The 22,989-nt window shown below is 37.2% G+C and overlaps 3 protein-coding genes across 5 annotated transcripts; 1 reads left to right on the plus strand and 2 right to left on the minus strand.

Moving 5' to 3' along the window:
* The first annotated feature begins 6,775 nt into the window (after positions 1–6,775).
* On the plus strand, positions 6,776–9,451 carry LOC113689014 (uncharacterized). Of its 2 annotated transcripts, XM_027206844.2 has the most exons (3): positions 6,776–7,036; positions 7,252–7,365; positions 7,879–9,451. In XM_027206844.2, exon 3 carries the CDS (start codon positions 7,899–7,901, stop codon positions 9,207–9,209), a length of 1,311 nt encoding a protein of 436 aa, XP_027062645.2. In that variant the 5' UTR covers positions 6,776–7,036; positions 7,252–7,365; positions 7,879–7,898; the 3' UTR covers positions 9,210–9,451. The 2 variants fall into 2 exon arrangements, with proteins under 2 accessions (XP_027062645.2, XP_027062646.2); XM_027206845.2 differs by lacking the exon at positions 7,252–7,365 and having other exon boundaries at positions 6,777–7,036.
* A 248-nt stretch (positions 9,452–9,699) lies between these two features.
* LOC113689013 (protein TORNADO 1-like) lies at positions 9,700–15,215 on the minus strand. The gene is made up of 3 exons (XM_027206841.2): positions 13,403–15,215; positions 12,042–13,285; positions 9,700–11,341 (listed from the first exon to the last, which is right to left on the minus strand). The coding sequence occupies exons 1-3, from the start codon at positions 14,907–14,909 to the stop codon at positions 9,962–9,964; spliced, it is 4,131 nt and encodes a 1,376-aa protein (XP_027062642.2). The 5' UTR covers positions 14,910–15,215; the 3' UTR covers positions 9,700–9,961.
* Positions 15,216–18,459: 3,244 nt separating this feature from the next.
* Positions 18,460–22,989, minus strand: LOC113690352 (heterogeneous nuclear ribonucleoprotein 1). 2 transcript variants are annotated; one of them, XM_027208209.2, is made up of 5 exons: positions 22,578–22,989; positions 22,335–22,456; positions 21,826–22,052; positions 20,334–21,525; positions 18,460–19,201 (listed from the first exon to the last, which is right to left on the minus strand). In XM_027208209.2, exons 3-5 carry the CDS (start codon positions 22,045–22,047, stop codon positions 19,188–19,190), a joined length of 1,428 nt encoding a protein of 475 aa, XP_027064010.2. In that variant the 5' UTR covers positions 22,048–22,052; positions 22,335–22,456; positions 22,578–22,989; the 3' UTR covers positions 18,460–19,187. The 2 variants fall into 2 exon arrangements, with proteins under 2 accessions (XP_027064010.2, XP_071914973.1); XM_072058872.1 differs by lacking the exons at positions 22,335–22,456; positions 22,578–22,989 and having other exon boundaries at positions 18,776–19,201; positions 21,826–22,077.

Genomic DNA, 22,989 nt, shown 5'->3' on the forward strand with positions numbered 1-22,989 from the left:
TATATAAATTATGAGTGAATATTATATAAATGTATAAATTATAAATTATAAATTATAATTTTTATATTTATATATTTATATATTTATATACATTTATGTATTTATAATACATTTATATATATTTATAAATAAATGCATTTATGTATTTATAAATTCATTTATATTATATATAATACATAATATAAATGTATTTATAAATGTATAAATTTATGTTATTATAAATGTGTATAAATTATAAATGTATAAATTAATATATTATAAATATATATTAATATTATGTATAGGTGTATTAATATAATAAATATAAATTTATAAAGGTATTAATATCATGTATAAATGTATAATTAATATTATGTAAATTAATATAAATGTATAAATGTATAATATTATATATAATACATAATATAAATGTATATTATAAATATACATAAACATATATATTATGTATATATTAAATATATAATATTTAATATTTAATATTCATAAATTTGTATAATTACATATTTATATTATATATAATTTATATAATACATAATATTTGTATAAATATATTATAGAAATATAAAAATATATTTTATATATAATAAAATATAAATTAATATAATATATATATATATATATCCTATACATAATTGAAATATACAAATTGAAATAAACATATTAAATATGTATTTGGAGTTGTTTTTGATATATTGTTTGGATATAGTGTTTTTGGAGTTGTTTTTGAAATACACATTACTGTAGCATTTGAAATGTGAAAAACAGTTTTTAAAAAACAGACCCAAAAACTTTGGATTGACTATTTTTTCAAAAACAGTTTTTCAAAAACAATAAAAGTTACAACAAAGTACTCTAAAAGATAATCTAAAAATTAATTTAAAATTTTTTAAAATTTTACCAAATATCTCAAAATAAAGTGCCAATAAAAAATATTTCAAAATATTTTCTAAAAATATTTCAAAATATACTATAAAAACTCTGCTACAGCAAAGTTTTTCAAAAACATCCCCAAAAACAGCTAATCCAAACGGAGCCAATGAATCCAAACAAACCCACAGATTTTGCTGGGTCCAGCTACGATTTTTTGCCCTTTTCAGTTTGGTTTGGGCTGAAGTGATTGCGGATCAAAAGGTTTCCATTGTTTTTCATTTCGTCCACAAATTTGGTCCACCAGGACGCTCCTTGTTTTGAAGAATGTAACAGTTGTGGGCTTTCTTTTCTCGTCCAATAACCTACTGATTATTACTGTTACGTTAGAATATTTAATTTTTTTTTTCCAGAGGTGTAAGTGGGAGGATTCAAATTCGAGACGAATCCAATCAATCAAGAGTTTAGTTTCGTTTCATTGCAAACATGTCTCCCTCAAAAGCTAAAAAACAACCAAATGCAAAGTATTCCCAATTATTGTCCTAAAATATGATCATTGTTTTTGCGGTAGCTTCTTTATACTAATGGTCATACTCATACAGATAAATTCCAAGTTATCTTTTGGGTTAAATGCCACTCATACATACCACCACCGTTTGATGATTTTTACAGGAGCCACTCACTTGCATCCAATTAGTAGGCTCTTTTTATGTTGATCACCTCGACCTCTTGACGCTGACTAGCCTACATTTACCAATCACATTAATACGGGCAGCTTACCCTTCTCATTTACCTTAGTCTAACGTTAACGGCTAGGATAACACGCAAGTTATTCTTCTCAATTTTTAGCCAGAAGATGAGTTTACTAACTAATAACAGTAGTGGTAAAGAGTTCACATGAAACGACAGCATATAGCCCAGCTGCCGTCTGCACTCTGCAGCAGATGGAGACGGGAGTAAATACACAATGGTAGTAGTAATACGCAAGCCTTCGCCTGGCTTCTTTCAAAGTTCAAAACCCACAACGGTATAGTCATAGTAATAGCAAAATATATTATTGTTATTAATGGACGACGAAGTGGAGCCTACGTAACGTACGCCATTGATTTTTTTTTTTTTTGATTCATTTCAGGACCCAACCCTTATTGAAATTGTTGAGTTATTTTTCATTTTTGTTACAAGGATCGAACTCTAATGGATGCTCTGACTGGGAACAACGCCACCAGGTCGACTATCTCGGAGGAGGAGGGACATACGCCATTGATTGATGAGTCTAAACTCTAAAGAAAGAAAGAATGCAGACTTTTTTTCTGTAACGTTCATTCAAGGGGGGCCGCGGCCGCCTTTTCAATAATATCTTTTGGTCTCTTGAGTTTTGGTGATAAAGGGAGGAGTCCCTATTTTGGGTCCCTCGTTCTCGTGACTCGTGAAGTTGCAAAAGCAAAAGCGGTCATGGGGGACGAATTATTGCATTTAGATGAATAGGAACGCATATAAGTTTCAACGTAATTGCAATCAAAGGAATTAATTAATTCTTCTATAATCTTAAGTAGGGCTGCAAACGAATCGAGTCGAGTCGAATTTTGAGCTAATCGAGCCAAGTTTCGATTAAATTTTATCAAGGTGGAGCTCGACGAGCCGGCAATTTTTAAGCTCGAACTCGACTCGAATCAAGTCGAGCCGAGCTCGAGTTCGAAAAAAATAAAAAATAATAATTATTTTATTTTTAAAAAAATAAATAAAATAATATTTTTTTTGAATAAATAATAAAATATTAAGGATATATACGTAATTTTACTATAAAAATAAAAAATAAAAAATATATATAATATTCGTAATTTTATTATTAAATAAAAATAAAAAATATAAATATATATACTCAAGCTCGCGAGCCGGCTCGCGAGCTAACGAGCTTAATATTCTGAACTCGAGCTCGACTCGAGCTTGATTAATATCGAGCTCGACTCGAGCGGCTCGATTCATTTGCAGCTCTAATTTCAAGGAAATTTTTTTTTCTTGTTAGATTATAGATTTTACGATTAACACAAAAAAAAAAAAAGCAAACAAGAATAGGTAATTTTTACTGGTTTTGATCATCCTCTGCAATATCAGTTTACATAAAGCAAAATGTAATAAAAGCAAACAAGAGTGAGGTCTGAATACAGTTAAAATAGCCTCGGCTTGAAATTGAAATGAGAAAAAACAAAATAATCAGCTTAAGCAAAGAGTGGAGGGTAGCAATAAGTAATAATCATCACTGGTGACGCACGTACCCGCCGAACAAAAACCGCAGGAGTTGCAAACGAGAGGTCAGTTGTGTAAATAGGGCGGAATAATTGTGTGATTAGGATCCTTTTATGAGACTACAAAACGGATTATTCCAAATTACTACTGCTAAGTAATGAGTACTCCTACTAGCGTTGTTGTGTGATGCTACTCTCTCTAATACTCCTACTTTTGTGGGTTGGGTCATGTATTTATAACTTTGACTAGTGACAATTTTTTTTTATTTTTTTTTGTCGAAATGATAGAATTCTTAGGAGGAAAGGGGAGGAGACTCGATGTGAGTAAAAACTCCATCAAAGAAAGTCAAAGAAGACCGTCACATATTGTGACAAATTTTTAAGGAAGGTTCGAACCCATAACCTCTTTGCATCACCAAACCTTAGAAGGTTTGAAATGATCACCGGACCAAAGGGGCAATGGCTTGATTAGTGACAATTGAGGGCGGGGAGTGTGGGTTGGGGGTAAGTAGCTGAAAAGACGTATGGGTGTTCCCAAGGTCCAGTGCACGGTGCACACCTCATTATTTTTTTTTGTTTGTTCACATTACAAGCAGTTCTAGTGCTACATCATGCATTGCATACGCTCAAAAACGTGTGCCAGTAGTGCCAACAAAAGGACTTGTCTTTGTGGGCGGCCGGGGGAGAGGCCAATCATTCACGCCTTGTCTTTCATAATCTTTATTATGGCTTCTCTAGATTCACATGTGTATGTATGCGGTGTATTAATATGGTTCGATGGTTGTTTAGGCCTTGTTTAGATTGTAATTTTTCGACGAAAAATTACGTTATTTTTCGTGATCACATTTTTCTATTATCTTTTTCCCTCACATACATCAGATTGCTATAGTAATTTTTTTCATGAAAAATCATAAAAAATGCAATCCAAACACAACCTTAGTTTTTATTGATGTCCGTTTTTTTTTTTAAATTTAGTTGAATCATTCCATAGAATAGATTAGAGCAAGAATAGGAGTGAAGCGAAGGGTAATGATTGATGATTGATGATAAAAGAAAAAAAAAAAAAAAAAAGGGTTGATATACGTGACTAAACAAGAGCCCACATAAATTGATTCCCCAACTGTTCACCCCTGACACTTTAGCATGGGATCAATTTTAGAACAAGAATCCATTTTTGATCAATTGAATTTTTCATGCAGCTGCTTTTGTTAGTTTGCAGGTCATACAAAGATTCGACTACCAATACAACACCATGATGCTCTGCAGCAAGACTTTGAGGTTCCTGCGAAGTGCCAAGTGAAGAAGATGAAAGTGCAAATTATTGCTGGTGCGTATTACAAGTTTGAATATCTAATCTCCTTCAAATATATATATATATATAATCTAATAATGAGATGCAAAAAAGATCAAAAGGGAGGGAGAGGGGAGATTCAAGAGACGTCCACCTCCTCTAGGATTTCTTTATCAGGGTGGTCATTCTCAACTGAATTGTTGTCGCCCCCAAAATGAGAAAGAGAAAATAATAAAGCATCTTAATTGTTGAAATCATCCATTTGGTCATCCTCCTCAAAAGTCTAAATTTTCGGATAGATATAATTAAATAGTTGTAGAGTAGTTCAAAGAGAGGATGATTGAGAGGCTTTAAGGTCATTTCAAACAAATAAAAGAGTGGTGGCAGTTAGTGACCCTACCATTATCCTAATTGAGATTGGTCCATTTTTATTTGCTCTTAATTAATGTAGTTAGTAGTATTAGGTTTTAGGAGTAACTGTCCGGGGAGACTTGCTTTTAAAGTTAATAAATGCTGCGTTCCAATTTGCTTTTTCTTTTTTTCCCTCCAGAATGCGCCTGTCCTTTAGATTGTTGAACATTAAAAGACTAATAACGGTCGAGATGGCCAACACTTCCGCAGCAGCGCATGGTATTTTGTTGCGATTAATTATTGATGTGCACCAAGAAAAAAAATAAAGCGTAACTCCGCGTCTGGGATATTCTTTCTATAAAATGCACTAATCATGATCATTTTTTTTTACGTCTTTTTTTTTTTTTTTGGGCATAGTCATGGTTGGATTGTTATTTTTAATGAATTTTTTTTAAAAATAATTTCATAAATATATTTTTAAATCGTCCATTTTACTTCATACACATCAATCAATCAATCGTTGTAGAATATTTTTTTAGCAAAATAAAAAAAAATAATAATAATCCAAATGGGACCGGCCGTATCCTCCGCAAAAGTCTTGGACGGCAATTTGTCTCCTTTAGTACACTATTGAAGCGATGAAAGCTTCAACATTCCAACATATTTTTCTCGGTCCTCGGGCTTTTCTGTGTGTCTCTTCCATTTCCATTTCCATTTCCCCCTTGACTTCGCGGTCATGGTTAGATTTATGATAAGCATTTCTGTCTAGAAGTAGAGTATATTACTAGTTTACTAGCATTAATTTGACTTCTACCACAGGCTTCCATTTCCCATTTTCAAAAGTTGGCAATCTGGCTTTACCCCTTCAAATGGAAACGCATTAAATCATTAATCATCTGAGTATATTATACTTAGAGTTGTCAAAATGGGTAATTTGGACGGGTTTGGGTTGGGTAAAATGAATAATGGGTATAAGTGAATCAACTCATTTATACCCATTTAATTAGATGGGTATAAGTGGGTAAGTCAAAAAATGAATTGGGTAATCCAATTACTCATTTATAACCCATTTATTTTAAGTTTTTGTAAACTCATTTAAATTTATTTTTGCAAACTAAGTTATCAATTTATACCACTCTTTATACCCATCATTAGTTTTAAATATTTATTTATAATATTTAATAAACTTAATTACCATTTTTTTTCATTTATACACTATGTCACAAAATTTTTTTTCATCTTATTGATCTTCCTTCTTTAAATGGTTCACGCACGCGATTGAGTGCCACACAACTAAATTCTAATCATTTGCCTGCGAATTTCCCCAAGACAAAAAACAATTCAGCCATGTGAGACAAAGACGCTACTAATTGCGTGCGTGTGGGTTAAAGTACAAAGACAACCGCATGGGTATAGAAGCACAATTTGTGGCAGAGCCTTGACAATTTATATGCCAAAGAGGTGTTGATCTATTAGTTAAGAGTTGATAATTTATGAATTAGATGTTTTGACTTTAAATTCTTTCTGTTCTTTTTCCACTTTTCAAATCTTACCATTCTTCTGCTAAATAAAATTGACAAGCATGCAGTAAATTTTTTTATAAAAAAAATTGACAATTATATAGTGCGTGCATACAGAATCAAATTTGTTAGGATAAATATTTTTTTTTTCGAATTTTGTAAATTATCTTTTTATTTTGCATACGTTAGTTAACAAAAAGTGCTATAATTTTACTTTCAAAAAAAAAATCTCATAATCTTTTATCCAAAAAGATTTAATCGAGTCAAATTATACGCAAGTATTTGGCCAAAGTAGTAAAAAATTTCAAGTACTATACACCAAAAAAAAAAAGGGAACTCAATTCTTGTACGTGCCTTACACGCACCAACTACCAACTCGCAACTGTAAAGTCCGCGCTCAAAGCTTTCTTCTGATAGTTGGATCAGAACGCGTGGGTCGGTGTGGTACTGGCGTTTCGTTGTGGATGATACAGTGGTGTGTTTGGCTTGCCAGAAAATCCAAAAACACAAAAATCGGAAATTTGATTGACTGCATTAAAATATCTTTCTCTCAACACATAAATACGCTGAGGTAAACGAGGGATTCCGACAGGCCTCAAGTCCCATGAATTCTCAGTAGATTTTATTCTCTGCATCTCTCTCAGCAACCACTTACTTCGTCAAAAAAGAAAAAAAACGCCTCGATCTGCGAACTGGTTTGTCGTTGGATCTTGGATTAGAGCCACAGATTACGCTTAAATTGCTTTTGACTTTGGAGCTAAAAGGCAAGAAAAGGAGAGACCTTTCAACACTACTATTTTCACTCCCTTTTCCTCGGCTTTTTTCTTTTACCTTTTTTTAAGCTGCTGTGAATTTTCACTTGCTTCTATGTGCTTTTTGGTGTTGGATTTAAGCTTAATTTGCTTTTTGTTCTCGAGATGTGTAAGATCTGAATTTTTGTTTCGCTCTCTTGGACTTTTGTATTAATTATTTGGTACAGAACAAAAGGTGGTAGCTTTGTCGATATTTGGTCAGTCCTTGATTTCACTTTACTCGGGCCTTGCATATTAGTGGAATTGGAGAGAGTTGTGTTTTGAAGCAGAAGCAGAACAAGGTCTGTCTTTCAATAATGTTATCTCAATTTTGGGATCTTTACAGTTCTGCTTAAATTTGAGCTCAATTTTGGGTTTTACTCGACGGATTTTGTCTGTTTCTGAGTCTGGAATTGGGGTTTTCCAGACGGGTTTTATTTGGTAAAGTTGGCATTTTTTTTGCTCCAAATTTTCGATATTTAGAGTATTTGAACTCGACTTAGTTTGGGGATCTCTGGTAGCAGTACTGACTTTTCAAGTTTTAGCTGAGTGAGATCATTAAGTCCAGGTTTGACTGGATTCCTGCGTGTTGACTAGCTTATGTTTACTACTAGTGGTTTCTGCAAGTTCACATATTTGTGCTTTCAATTATTGACTTCATTAACCTGATTGATCTAAGTAAAATTAGTTATTTTTTCCGGTACTATCAGCTCTAAGGTACAGTGTGATTTGCTTGGTTGTACAAGTTCAGATTTCGATACAGGCAATGATGTTTCATAATTTCTGAGAGCAACTTTGTTTACTTCTTTTACCAGGCTTATTCTGTGGTCTTGCAATGGATTCCCCTCAATCTGTTGTTTCGCCGTTCAAGAGCTCTGCTGTTTTTGCTGAGCCTGAGAAGCAGACTGCTGATCTGTTTGTCAAAAGCCCTGATTACCTGTCCCGGGGAATTGGTGCTCACAGAAAGGAGGCTGAGGTTTATAACTTGGAGGAATCCGTTGGAACTCTAGAGGTTTACATACACCAGGCTAGGGACATCCACAACATATGTATATACCACAAGCAAGATGTTTATGCCAGGCTTTGCCTCACAAGTGACCCTGAAAATGCTGTCTCCACTAAGATAATTAATGGAGGTGGGCAGAATCCAGTCTTCAATGAGAATCTTAGACTTGGCGTTCGTACTGTCGATACTTCCCTGAAGTGTGAGATATGGATGCTCAGCAGGGTCAGGAATTATCTTGAAGACCAGTTGCTGGGATTTGCTTTGGTGCCTCTGTCTGATGTCCTGGTCAAGAGTGGGAAGCTAGAGAAAGAGTTCTCTCTATCATCAACGGATCTCTTTCATTCCCCTGCTGGATTTGTTCAGTTGTCCCTCTCCTACAGTGGGGCTTTACCTGACGTGCTGGCTATTTCTTCTGCTCCTCCATCTGTTGTTACTGATGTAGCTGTACATGATTCAAAAGCAGCCGAGTCTGTTCCGGATGAACTTGACAAAATTGAGTTCCCTGATCCCAAGATATTGAATGAGAATCATTTGATGGTCTCCGAGTATTTTGGGATTCCATGTGCCAATCTAGACTCCCAGAGCTCTGACAGCTTCGTTTCTTCAGATACTGAAAATCAGCTGAGTTCTGAAGCTGGTGTTCAGTTTGTCGAGAGTTTGTCAATGGGCACCGTTGGTTCTACCCAATTCCCAAAGCTTGATTCTCCTCCTAGCAGCGGGTCCACATATGGTTCACCAACTGCTTCACTTCCAGTGAGCTCCCAGTCTTCCGAGACACCAGTAGTTTCAAAATCTGCTACTGAAGAATATGCCTTACCTCCTAAAGAAAATGTGAAAGAGAGAAGCGCAGATGCGGGAGATGCCGAGAGTAAGGCATCTGAAAACCTGCCTGGCGAGTCATTTGTAAAACCTGTCGTCACCGTGAAGATTGAGCCAGAACAAAAGATGGTGCAACAGGATATTGTGGATATGTACATGAAAAGCATGCAGCAATTTACCGAGTCATTGGCAAAAATGAAACTTCCCATGGACTTTGAGAGTGGACCAACCAGTTCTGGAAATTCAAGTTCTGATCAGAAACTAGACTCATCTAAGAACTCTGGCAATAGAGTCTTTTATGGCAGTAGAGCTTTCTTCTGACTTCCTGTTTTAGTGGATGGGACTTCACAGGTGACTTTAGTGATTAGAATCAAGTGCAATGCCATCAGTGACACTAAGCTGAGTTTTGATTGTGTCATTTTCGTATGTAAGCAGGCAGTGCTTTAGGTGATGGAAAAGATCTTGACTTGTTCGTGTTGTTTATTGCAGTTGATCCTAGTATATATTTGTCACTGCTGTACTTCATCATTCTAATCACTGATATACTTGTGATGGTTTGAAAACTCGCCGGTCTGGGCTAGAGTCTCTGTAAATTTCTGATTCTACTAATAACTCAATCAACTTTCTACAAGAAGTCAATAGTTGGATAATACGTGCTCTGAATCTGGCAATGACTAAACATCTTGTTTCAATTTGTTAGCCAGGTTATGCTAAATCAACTGAAGTACCCATGCTAAATCGACACCCTTTTTTGAAGTCTGAACTCGCGTGATGATTGGTTTTAGGATCTATGCGTACTTGCAATCCAGTCTGAAAAGGAAATGAGATATTTCATATTTAGTCTGCTTGTCTACACTAGTTCACAGAACTGATAATGATTATTAACACATCAATGTTTAACAGCCAATAGGATCCAGCCTCTTCTGGCAGCTGAAGCTAGGTGATGGACGACTTTAATGTACACACTGCGCCTGCAATGGATGACAAATTATGCTGGTAGGAAAAAGGAAAATCCAATTGCTAACATGGGAAAAAAGAAAAGGAATTGTTGCATGCTAACTGATGTACAAATTTTAAATTGGTACTTCAATTAGTTCATTTGCTCTGGAGTGTAAATGCCTTCTACAAACCCATGCAATTTGACCATCATCCCGGTATCTAACTCGCCATAGTCCAAACTTCTCTGTAATTTCTTTTCCAGTTGAACACCTTCGATCCCTTAAGAAATCCACTACCCATTGCTGTGCTGCCCTAAGATCTTGCTGAACGTCCCTTGAGCTGTTATTTCTGTGTCTCCCTCCAAGTGCGGCAGCACCCGCAATACCAGCAGCGGCTGCACTGGCACCCCCATAAAGCATGGGAGAGTCAACCAGATGCGAGATTTCCTTGCTCAAATCTGGTATCAGTTGTCCCATCCCTGCTGCTAAATGGGCTCCAATCTTTAGAGCAAACGTTAAGAGTTTCATGAAATTTTTCATATGAGGAGCTAGACATTTCAGTGCCCTGTTATCGACCTGCATCATTTCACATCCAATCTGATCTTCTACCACGTGCATCTCTCGTCGGAATTCACATAACATGTGCAGTCTAAGTGCAGTCATCCCAGAAAAGATGGTAGTGACCAATCTCCTTGAGTAATTCTCAGTCTGGACAAAATAGAATAGATTCGGCACTTTTCTTTCTTCAACTTGAATGTTGTAGTTCACAAGGTAGTTTACTTTGCGATGCAGCTCTATTAGAAGCCTGTGTTCATAGTATCTCAAGCCTTGAATTTCCTGTTTTACATCTCGTATTTCTTGTTCAATGATCTTAAGTCTCTCCAAAACTAATTCTACCCCCTTGGCAATTCCAGCAAATGTGGGTTCAACAGTGGCATTAGCTCCTTCACTGGTAATTGAGGACTGATCCGAGTCATCTGTGTTGTTTTCATTCGGGACTTGAAGTTCCACAGCAAGGTTGTGTAGGTCATTGTACCTACAATGAAGTACCTCACGGAAGTCATCGTCTGATAGAAGATCTCGAGCATAATCAAACCCTGAGCCCAGAATGGATTTTCCAGAATCAGCTACTGGACCCCATGTGTGCTGATAGTCATACATGCTGTCTGCAGGAACCGAGAGCAGTGCTTGTTTTAGCTGCTGCAGAGGCACGAATTGGTCTTTCCTGTATCTGGGGGGTATTAGATTTGTGATACATTCTGGCCGCAGAACATTTTCAGTCAATGTGACACCATGGCAGAGACTCTGAATTGCTGGTATTATCAGCTGTTGGAAAAGTCTGAGTGTTTCTGTTAGGTGTTTAGTGGAGCAAGCAAGCACATCAATATAGTAACCCAGCTGCCCTCCGAGCTCTATGCGTACATAGATGCCATTGATGCTCATCGAAATGAGGTATTTCTCAATGCTATACGTTGCTCCATGATGGTCCTTCACTATCCTGTTGTGCAAATGTACCTGGATTTCACGGAAGTGTTTTCTTTTCAAAAGACCAACTATTGATCTCCATTTTATATGGTGAGAAATTCATACCAATTCTCGAATTTGTTCTCACAGACAGAATCCACTAAGTGCAGACGTAAGCAGTTAATTGACAAATTTCATGCAGATTGTCTTTTTGGATATCAGCTAACAGTAAGGCAAAATTAAGGTAAGAAAATACTCTTTTTGATGATCTTAGAAGTTCTCAAATTTATACATAGGAATTAGAATAGTTTGAAACAAAGATATTAACTGAGGAATACCAGGCTATGACAGGTTTTTATAATAGAAGAAAACAGCAAGATAGGATCTGTTTCTCATTTATAACATGCTTGACATGTATTGAATTTTTTCTAAGATCAAATAAAATTTTTACTCCAGCAAAGGTGATAAAACGAAACTAATCTAGTTGGAACAACTTGAACCAAAATTATGTGCAAGAAAATAATGCTCTTTTTCACGTTCTTCCCGGTGTGACATTGAGTTTATTTCCCTCCTTTAGCAGTATAATGCTACTAATTAACTAAATGGAGTATTCATCACCTGGGCATACTGAGTTTCTTTCTTATCTATGCAGGATGAAAAATCTCTTTGATATTGAAATTCCTTTTTTCTTCTTAGCAATAGCTGAAAGGTAAGGGGAGAACTAAAATATGATATAGAAGAAGATTCTTACCTGCAAGCGGGGGAAGAAGCCTGGGGTGAGAAACATATGACTTGAGTCATCGCACTCGAGATGTCTGCCTGCATAAATGCAATCAGGTGTGTTTACTTGCCATCTTTGTGCTCTCCACCTTCCTTCATCTAGGATAGAGGGTATGAGCAACAATGAGTTGGGATCTGATTGGTCTTGCTGATAACATAGTTCCAATTTAAGCATCATTTTCACAAGATCACTAGCTTCCAGATTCTCAAAAACCTTTGAGCCAATTCCAGGAATCTGGCTATGTAAGCTGCCTCTTAAAATCTTCTCAAGCACTTCTCTGCTTATGAATCCTTTATTCTCCAATGAGCTCTGCTTGCTGTTGTCTAATCTGATTAGCTGACTAAGTACGTCACTACAAAACCACTCACAATCTAAAATAAGGAATCCAAGTTCCTCGAAGTAAATCACTTCACCTATATGATGAAGACAGACAGCAACAGCTCTTCTTTTCATTTCCACTTTCTCCTTGTTATCATGTCTGGATCGAATCCTTAGGTACGGAACCTTGACTTGGCATAGATCACCAAACTCTTTCCACTTCATTGCTGGCTTATTGTGATTCTCCTGTCTCCACCTTGAAAGTATTTCCACAAGGTCATTGCAGAGCTCGTAAACCCTAGGGACTCTTTCAAGAACTGTTTTACTAGTCTTTAGTAGGTGATGAGCTAATTTACTCACTGATGCAGATGCTCTTGCATCAACTGTAAATATAGTTGGATAGAATTCAACATAACCTTGAAACTTATCTCTTAGTCTCTGAATTAAATTCACAGTCTGCTGCATGTTCTGTGAAGTTTGACTGATTTTGTCATAGTGTGTGAGCACCACAGTTACACTTGGTAGCATGCATTGCTGCACAGCTCTTCTTGAGTTAGACACTATAAATCTCAGCCAGTACAAGATATCTTCTTCTATTTCACTTGAATTCTTTGGTTCCCGGTTATTTGGTTTCCTAAATAAGCTGGAAGTGATGAGGAAAAAGGATGCACTTCCATGCCCGGGAAACATTAGATCATGGAGTGAATAAAACTCATGCTGCCCAGCAAGGTTCCACATTGAGATCCTTGTGTCTTCATCTTTGAATGATGTTATTTTTATTCCGACTGGTCTAATGGCTTGCTCCACCGGCGTTACCAGAGTTCTTACTTGGTTCAGGTATGGCAACTTTCTCGAAGAAAAATGCTGGTGAATGGAAGTGCACAGCGTCGTTTTACCTGCACATAAAACCAAAAGCATGAAATATTTGACTTTAACCTGTCCGGGTAAGAAAATACATTGCACATGAACTTTTTCATGGAATGTAGTCTTTGCAGGGATAGCGTGTATCTTACCAGCATTTTCTTGCCCACAGATGAAGACCCTACAGCTCTTGGGTGCTGTCATTTGCATATCCTTTAGCAAATCGATGTCCGGTACTGGTTCTGTTCTCTCACTCTGACCCAGCCTTTGATAAACTGCTTCTGCCTTGCCACTGTTGTGCAGAGGCGTTCTTTCAAGATCAACATCCTCAATCCAAGGATTCACCTGTAATGTTCCCATTATAGTTTGCAGCACCAGGTCACCATCCACTCCTCCGCAACCTTTTAAAGACAAGCACCTTAGACTGGCATTCCTCTCCAAACACTTGAAGATTCTGATAATGTCATCTGGCCTTAAACTCTGATCATCATATATTCCTAATCTGGTCAAAGTCTGGTTGGTGGTTGTCATCTGTACTATTGCTGCTAGCCCATCCTTGCCAATTTTTGTTCTACCTCCCCCAAAAGTCAGTGACTTCAGAGTAATATTTGCCTGATTTTGCAGTGAAGAGAACCTGCTCAAAGGGCAAAGTAAATGTTCTACACCAATTCCTCCAAACCAGTTTCCATCAAGATACAAACTATTCAAACTCTGGTTTTTGAAGAGTCCAGCTGCAACGTAGATAATTCCCTTGTCCTTCAGGCATGTTTTTGACAAATTAACCTCTTTGAGGCTTCGGTTCTGTTCCAACACCCATCGGAATTCTTTTGCCCACCGCGACTTCAGCCTGACACCAGTCAAGTCAAGTGATCTCACAGTTGAATTGCACCCCAAAGCACAAGCAACCCTGCAAGCACCTGAAACACCAAGGCGGTAAATACGAAGTGTGCTATTCTCAGGCACAAACTCAACCACCTTGAAACTTTTTTCACGACTGTCTCCGCTCCAAATGTGAACTTCCATGGATCTGTTCCTCGCTAAAACTGCTGAAATTAGTGGTGTTGCTGTGAATGCCTTGAAGTCAAAAATTGTCAGCAGCTTCAGAGTTGAGTTCGCTTCAATCATTTTAGACAGTTCCTCCGCCCCTCTGGATCCAATTGAGTCTTCCCATATCTGCAACTCTTCTAAGCTGCCATTTACCTTAAGTGCCGAAGCAAGCAGGGTGGCTCCAATTGGTCCAATTCTTGATTCAGAAAGCATGATTTCTTTGATGACTCCATTCTTTCTTATAATGTCTGAAAGCCCTGATAAGCATTCCATGTCGAACCTATTTCTTCGAAACACCAGCAGCTTAATATTTGAGGAATTCTCAAGTGACAAACCAAGGTCTCTTACTTGCTGTAACTCCCATTCAACGTCGTGGAACTCCAAATTTCTCAAAGAACTTGAGTTTTCAGCTGATCCAAGAATGGCAAGCAGGCGACCAAAGTATTGCAGACTGTCATTCGAAATATTTATGTTTACGGAGTTTTCTGTTTCTTGGTGACAACCTGAAGTTGGTTGAGATAGGTAGAAGGAGATGCTGTGCAGGTTGAGACTTCCAGAATTCAGCGCTTGCAGAACCCATTGAAGATCTCTTACACAATGACTTGATGCCATCGTACGAAGAGAACTGCCTAAAGATTAACGAGATAAGCATAAGCTACGGAATACAGGCAATGACTATCTTTCCTAGGACTGATTTCGTTAGAAAACAAAAGAACTGGTTGATAGAATAGTTTAAACACTAAAACAGTAGTATCTTGTTGGTTTCCTTGATGAATGATGAAGAAGTTATTCCTGTGTATCCAGCCACCTTTCGGCTAAAAGACTAAAACTGCGCCAGTGTTTGTGGAATTGGCAAAAAGGTTCCATTTAGCTTCTCTTGCACTCAGGCTCTTCACACAAGATTCTTTAACCTTCTTTTATTTTTTTTTTCTGTCCATAAAATCCCAATGGGGGTCTTTATGATGCTTTTCGCTTCCCGAGTGTGGAATTCGTTTTCAGGTTGTGCATTGTCTCCATTTCGTCAACAATCCCATGTGTGATTGTGCAGACACAAGGGTCCATTTCTACTGTATAATTTGCCTTCTTTCTACATGCTTTTGGCGTAAAACTGGAATGTAATATTCGATTAATATTTGATTAATGAAGCTCTAAAGACAAAAGATGGAGGTTAGGCTGTAAAGCAGTCTGCAACTTTTGACCTGTTAGAATTGTTGATCCTTTCCCATGGGAAGAATAAAGAATCCAAGGAAGCATCGAGAGATGGCCAAGTGCGCGGCAGCGACTTATTATTCTTTGTCCAAGGGCTAAGAGTGTAAAATGCTTGCATGTAAACGTACTAAGTACTTTTCTTTTTTTTCTTTTTTTTCAGACGCGACGCAGGGATATCGGACTTTCGGCTCTACTAATCCCCTACGGTCCGAGAGGAGAGACCCCATCCTCTCGAACACGTTAACTCTGAGACTCGAATCCTAGTGAAGGAGATGGACAACGCTTCCTGAGAAGGAGGGTACGTGACCAACCGAACTATTCAAGAGAGGCTACTAAGTACTTTCTCAAGCTCTTTTTGTATTTGAGCGGTTTTCCCCTTCAACCCTTCTGTTGAACATTTCAGAAGGGAGGGAATACGCAGGCAGAGTCGAGACATACGATGGAGGGAAGGGTAATTTTGACCCAAAAAAAGAGTAGAGTGCAGTAAAATGAAGTTATTTAAAAAAAAAAAAGGTTACTTTTCGGGGTCCATTTGATTAGCAAGAAAAGTTTTAAGAGAAAGTGGGAAGTTATTGAAATAAATTACTTTATTAAGCAAAACCCTATGCTTAGTTAAATGACGGAAAGAAACAAATTAAAAGACAATCCACCATAATCTTGCAAAATTGAAGGACACAAAATATGAGAAAATGAGAAAGTTGAAAATCGTTTTCATCTAAGGATCCATTTACGAGAACTGATTAAAATGTTCCAGTTAAGTTAGTTAATCCTATGTATTAGACATTTCACTAATTAACTCATATTATTATCAGAATATATTACTTCAACAACAGGGATATTTCTATCAATTTAACGTCCATGTTGTCATTTTGGGTCCCAATAATCTGACAGGGGAGGTATAAGGGATTTTCGAAACTTCAGGGGAGGTCCTTGAGACTGTCAGAAACCTCAGGGGAGGTTTCTGAAATTATCCCTTATTATTATTCTCATAGTCATAATCATAGATATAAAATGAAAAAACACAACGGATTAACACACCATAAAGAATGTTTTGTATATGCATTTTCTTTTGTTGTTGACCAAAGCAACGTTCTCCTCAGGCCCACACCCACACATGATCGCCCAGGAATAAAAACGAGACTAATGATCAGTCAGTCCGGGTCCTTTTCCATTTTGGGCCCTTTGATGATTTGAACCTGTGCTTACGGACTCGTATTAGGGACTCTGTTCCACACGGTGGCGCTTGAAATGCTTTTTATTATTTGTTGAGATGGAATACACCCTCATTACTAGTATTTGGATCGCAAATTTTCAAAGAAAAATTGCTACGTTTTTCGTGAACATATTTTTTAATTATCTTTTTTATCTCAAATATATATATATATATATCAAATCGTTACAGTATTTTTTTCTAAAAAAAAAAAAATTGCAATTCAAACACATCCTCGTTCGTATTGCCAGGAGGGAAAAGGCAAAAAGTAGTTAAGCCCTGAAATATTTATTTAGCTCATTGGGGTTGCCGCAGCGCGCACGGGGGAGGGAAAGGGAAAAAGTTAGTTAAGGAGGACATTATTATTATTGTATTATTGGTGCTCGGCCGGCCTCACAAAATTCTTTCCCTTTATCCTTTGACCAATAAAATAATAACTAATTAGACAAACAACGACACTACTACTATAATCTTATTTGAATTGTAATTAATCAAAAACTACAAGTTTTAAATTCTGTTTCAATACAGTGCGTGTCATTTGCAAAAATTCATTTAATTACATCATCGACACATCTTTCAATCATGTTTTTGTTTCACATACATCACATTATTAAAAAAAAATATTTCAGTAAATATTTTTTTAAAATAAAAAAATTATCCAAAATAATCTACCAACCAAACGCAATAATAATAATAATAATAACAATAATAATAATAATAATAATAATAATAATGGCTGGCTGGCTGGCTAATAGTTACTAGACTGGTGCTGGTTGGCGATGCGATGGCTAAAATAACCATCAAAGTTGCTTTTCCGCCAAGAAACGTGCGACGAAAGACGTTTTAACGTTCGACAATAAATGAGATTTGACGGAGGGAAAACGGCTCTCCTCTTCCCACTGCATCAAGACTTAAACAACATCAGATCAACTGCCCCCTCGATCAAATACCACCTACTCCTCACGCACTACTATTCCTGATCAACAAGCGTTCCACTTCCTTTGTTTCTGGACCCAAGATAAATGATTACGATACTACTATTGGATCGCACAAGACTAATCTGCCTTTGTACAGCAGCCCGTGTTAATTAATTCACTTATTAAGCAAGGCGACACTGACGAATTCGGAAAGGTGACAAAACATGCTCCTCCTTTCAATATTGCTCCATGCACTAATTGGAGTCTCCGTGGAATTTCCTTCCCTACTTCGAACTTTGCTGACTACCTCGTGTTAGACAGACGATGAGATATCTAGCAACCTAGATAATGCAAAGCATATTTTTCTTATTTTATCAACCAAAAAGAAGAAAACTCCTGTCGTGTCTCTTCTCTTAAGAACTAGTACCTAGAAAACTCCAGGTATCTTCTACTAGAGTGGGCTATAAGATGTAATGTTGCTGTTATACTGCATCAAAAAAAATACCTACCTACATCACGAGAACCACCATCAGGCTTAAAATTTGGTAAAAGTTTCAGGGAGTCTTACCTGACCACTCCCACAAAATTCACACCACCCCCACAAGCAGGCTCAAAATTAGTACTGTATTAGTAACCTCCCTCACAGGTTATGAATTCCATCAAAACTGACGACATCTCTACAATTTTTATTGCCTTCCCAAGCAAAGTCTTTAGTTTCTTACGCGTTATGAAAACCCTCATTGATTCTGCAAATCATGGAGAATGTCAAAGGAACAGAGTGGAAAATTATCAGCCCTGACAAGGAAAAAGAAATTGAGAAATAGAATGAAGACAGAAAGTGGAATTCTATTCATGCTCAGCCATCCATTCAATAATGTCCAAACAAAAGTTTTAAACACGTTGAATACATTAATCTCCAAAAACAAAACGAATCACAAATCTTCAGTAACTTATTGATGGGGATCCTAGGTCGGTATCCCTACTAATAATCACGCTAGAAAATCAGACAGAACCTCACATACAATCTGAGAGAAGTACAGTTCCCAGAAAAGAAGGAAACTATGAGAACAGAAGATGCCAGCAACTTCGCCAGTCATTACAGCAGAAAGGAAAACAAGATACCAAAAAGGTGAAAAAGAATATTAAAAAAATAATACTCTACCTTTTGATATAGTAGTAGTACCAGCAGTACCATATTGTAGAAGAGATGCACAACACATTAACTAGAATGGACCTCCTGAGTATATCCCGCACTCATTTACATCTCAATCAAATGCCCACAAAGGAACCTAAATTATATTAGAAAATCAAATCTCAAACCACCACAAAATCCCTTGAAACTGCTCTCTCTCTCTCTCTCTCTCTCTCTCTCTCTCTCTCTCTGTGAATATGTATACGTTGAATAAGACCCGCCCCCCCGTTAGCTCTATATGATCAAAGTCCTTGTAAGCTGAAATATTTTTGGAAAACACATATGCAACTCAACTGGCCACCTGTTTCACTTGAGTCTCTTTCTTCTACTATTATCCTCAGACATTCAAATAATAAAATTTCCTATGCAGCAATCCCTGTGGAAATTAAGAAAGAAAAGGAAAAACAAATATCAGAACCTTGCTCCAGATACTTTAAGATACTTAATCACTGAATCAAAAGCAGATAAAGCATTTAAAAGATAATAAGCAAAAAAAACCTAAATTAATCATCAAGCTGTTGAGTTCATGGAGCACAGGAATATAAGAACACTGCCACAGTCTACAGATAGATGCATACAGATGAGCTCTCAGTTTCCTTCATCCCACACCTCAGCCCTATACATTTCCCGATTGAATAAAGCAACTAAGCTGTTGCTTTGTTCATCCTGTCTAAGTATCCTTTCCACAACTATCAACATAGATACCCTGTGTAATGTCCACATTCAGGACCTAAACATAATAACAAGTTCGAAAAACCTCAATTTTACCTCTTTGATTTGATGGAACACATGTTAGTAAAGAATATATGTTTAGCTCACACACGATACACGTCTTAAGCATGTAAATTTCAAAAGGTTGACACATTTCAACTGAGGCCATTTCTCCACGAGCTGCAAGATAGCAAGTCTCAAGGAGTACTCCATTCTTTACTCTTTGTTACATTGGTCACCCACATCTGTAAATCACGCCGATTAGCAGAACGGTAGGATTCTAAAACTAAAGTTAGGACCATTGCCTTCCTCTTCAAGTTTCGATTCAGCTAAATACAGTCCAATTCAACTTTAGCACAGAAAGATAATTGATTCTCTTTCTGGCTTAATAACTCGAGTTTTTTAGCTTAAATATACAATTAGCTAAAGGTGAGCCTTCTGGTGATTCTTCAAAGCAGTGATGCATTGTGCTATTAATAATGGTTACCAATTAAAGTATTAAATCCCCCAAGTGCAAACAAGTGCAGGATATGATTTTCATTTGATCTCTTTTTTTTCTGGTGTTACAACAGCATACCAAGAGAGAGATTTTGATAAACAAGTTACTCATATAACCCAGAGAATGCTAAGAGAAGAATTTTCATCTGTACAAAAAAAAATTTCACCATAACTGAAAAGGAAGAAAGCACCAAGAAAAAAAAAATCAAGGATACATTGTGATCACTGGAAAAGTTCCAATATATAGTTAAAATGCAACATATTTGAGTTAATTATGTAATGGCATATAAAAGGATTACCTCTATTAGATTGCCTATTTGCAATAGTATAACCTCCAACATAACCTTCAGAGTCCTTAGGTGTAACGTCTGATGAATTTCCAAGTCCATAACCAAATGAACCAGTACCATCTACCTCAGAGGATGCAGACTGCCAAGTAGCATCACCATACATTGACCCACTGCGGTACAAATTTTCATAAGACCCCTCATAAACATCACTAGACCCAGCAAATGATGATGCTGTAGCTACACCTGTCCCACTGCTTCTTCCAATTCCTCCAGATCCTAGGCCATAACTGTTTTCTCCACCTCTGAACCCAGCATTTCCAGTGCCATAATTAGAAGAATTACCACCAACAGGAGCAGAAACAGAAGAGCCCCAGTTTGCTCCATTGACTCCAAAGACTCCAAAGCCACCACTTCCAGAGCCCAGGTATGAACCAGTGCTGGCAGTATTTGCAGAATTATTCAGACCACCATTTCCCCATAAGTTCCTAGATGATGAACTTAAAAATGAATCTCCTCTGCTACTGCTTGTGTTGTATCCAATTGGAGTGCTGTACCTGCTTGAATTGCCACCAAAATAGGGGTTCAAAACCCTCCCATAACCAAGATTGTTACTAAAGCTCGAACCCCCACCAAAACCAGGACTCAATGCTGGGTCCAGATTCACACCCATTCCATAAGCAGGAGAACCAATTTGAGAGAAGCCAGTGCGACCACTAGCAACTGGATTAAATCTACTATCCATCCTGACACCATAGCCTCCAAGTGAACTCAGATTATATCCTTGTGCATAGCTGTTAAGGAAGTTATTTGCTCTATTGAAACCATAGTTGTATCCAACAAGGGGACTACGGCTAGGCCCTGGAGATAGCTCTTTCGGAACAGCCCGCTTTACCTCAACCATCTTTCCATTGAGCTCATGAAAGGTTTTATGTAACACCCTGTCCACTGCATCTTCTGAATCATACGTTATGAAGCCAAAGCCACGTGGCCTTTGGGTGTTGTGGTCATACATCACTACAACATCTGTAATATTACCAAACTGCTCAAAATATTTCTTGAAATCACTCTCATTGACTGTAGATGCTAAGCCTCCTACAAAAATCTTTTTGGTGCGTCCAGGACCTGGTGATCCTTGAATGCTACTACTATTTCTATTTATTATGTGTTTATCATCCCTTGGAACAGCTTTCTTTGCTTCAACCTGAAAATGAAAGCCAGCAAAGACTTCATATACTTGGAGACATTTGCTCATTACTCTAGAGGCCTGAATTATCAGATCTTTAATGTCACATTTGTAGGAAAAACCATACAAAGGTATGGGTTTTTCCACTTTCCTGCTTGTCAGGTACATAATATTACTATTGCTAAGCTCTAAGAATAGGTTCCATGCCAAATGGCATGCTTCCAACTAATATCAGATTGCAGAGCAGTATTGCTTGACAAAAGTTTATGACTCCTACATTGTAATGTTTCGATGAAATTTACAACATAAGCTACTTACAGTACGACCATCAATCACGTGCTTTTCCATAACCACTCTTTCAGCAACTGCAGGATCAGCAAAGACAACAAAACCGAAGCCACGAGCACGACCAGTATTGCGGTCTCTCATGATCACTGCCTCTACCACTTCACCAAACGCTCTGAAATATTCTTTTAAGCGATCCTCATCCGTATCCCAAGAAATCCCACCGATGAACAGCTTACCGAGATCTGATTCCATCCTTTCTGCAAACAATTAAATCATCAGCATCCTCAATTCAAATACAACAGCACCTTACAAAGAAAATGCAAAAACTGACAATCTAACAAAACGCTATAACAATCAAATAACAATCGTCCAAACCTCAGGAAAGGAGTAAATCAATTGGCAATTAGCACAATTGTAAACATCAAAAAGAGTTGATGACACAGATTATTAAAAACAGGAGACTGCAACAGTCCGCATCAGATATGAAGCAAAACAGATCCAAATGTGGGATGGAAGAGAAAGATGAACAAAAATCTGACCTTATCCAGAAAATCAGGCAGAGCCCAGCAAAGACACCGATCAAATAGCACGTGGGAAAAGTTGGAAAAAATCCAGGATCATCGGATCCTTCATGCATCAATTAAAACTCAATCCAGCACCTCTGAGAGAAATATAATTCGCATAGATCAGAAGCCCAATACAAAATCTGCTAACAAAGATCAAAATTTTACAGATTTAATCAAGACGAGCTAGAAAAGAATCAATTTTTGAAGCAATCTCACCATTTGAAGGATAGCCCAGATGAGAAGGAATTGATGAGGATGAAACCAATAAGATCTAAGAAGAGGAATAAATATGTATGTCCACAATAAAAACAGAGGATATGCTCATCCTCTTCTCTCTCTTTCTCTCTCACTACCCCAGAGGTCCCTCTCCTCTTTGCCCTTTTCTTGGTTATTCCACTCCTTTTAAATAGTAGTAAAATAAAAATTAAAAAAAGGGGCAATGGAAATCCTAGCTGAGATGAGGGGCTGTGAGAAAGAAATTATTAAAAAAAAAATTATTTATAATGGAGAGAAGAGAGAGAGAAATGTGTGTGTGAGTGTGTGTCTCTGTGTGAGTGTTAGGCAATCCTCTGGTGAAAAGAAAATTTAGAGGAGCCTAAGGCAGATGACAGGAAATGACGACCGTCTC

This window comes from Coffea arabica, chromosome 7e, assembly GCF_036785885.1.
Source record: "Coffea arabica cultivar ET-39 chromosome 7e, Coffea Arabica ET-39 HiFi, whole genome shotgun sequence".
Classification (NCBI taxonomy): Eukaryota; Viridiplantae; Streptophyta; class Magnoliopsida; order Gentianales; family Rubiaceae; genus Coffea; species Coffea arabica.

Coding starts and splice junctions, on each gene's coding strand:
- LOC113689014 (XM_027206844.2), top strand. CDS start 7,899: ATGGATTCCCCTCAATCTGTTGTTTCGCCGTTCAAGAGCTCTGCTGTT.
- LOC113690352 (XM_027208209.2), bottom strand. CDS start 22,047: ATGGAATCAGATCTCGGTAAGCTGTTCATCGGTGGGATTTCTTGGGAT. Junction 21,526..21,825: donor ACGTGATTGATGGTCGTACT/GTAAGTAGCTTA, acceptor TTTCATTTTCAG/GTTGAAGCAAAGAAAGCTGT.
- LOC113689013 (XM_027206841.2), bottom strand. CDS start 14,909: ATGGCATCAAGTCATTGTGTAAGAGATCTTCAATGGGTTCTGCAAGCG. Junction 13,286..13,402: donor CTGTGGGCAAGAAAATGCTG/GTAAGATACACG, acceptor TTTTATGTGCAG/GTAAAACGACGCTGTGCACT. Junction 11,342..12,041: donor GCTTCTTCCCCCGCTTGCAG/GTAAGAATCTTC, acceptor CGTGAAATCCAG/GTACATTTGCACAACAGGAT.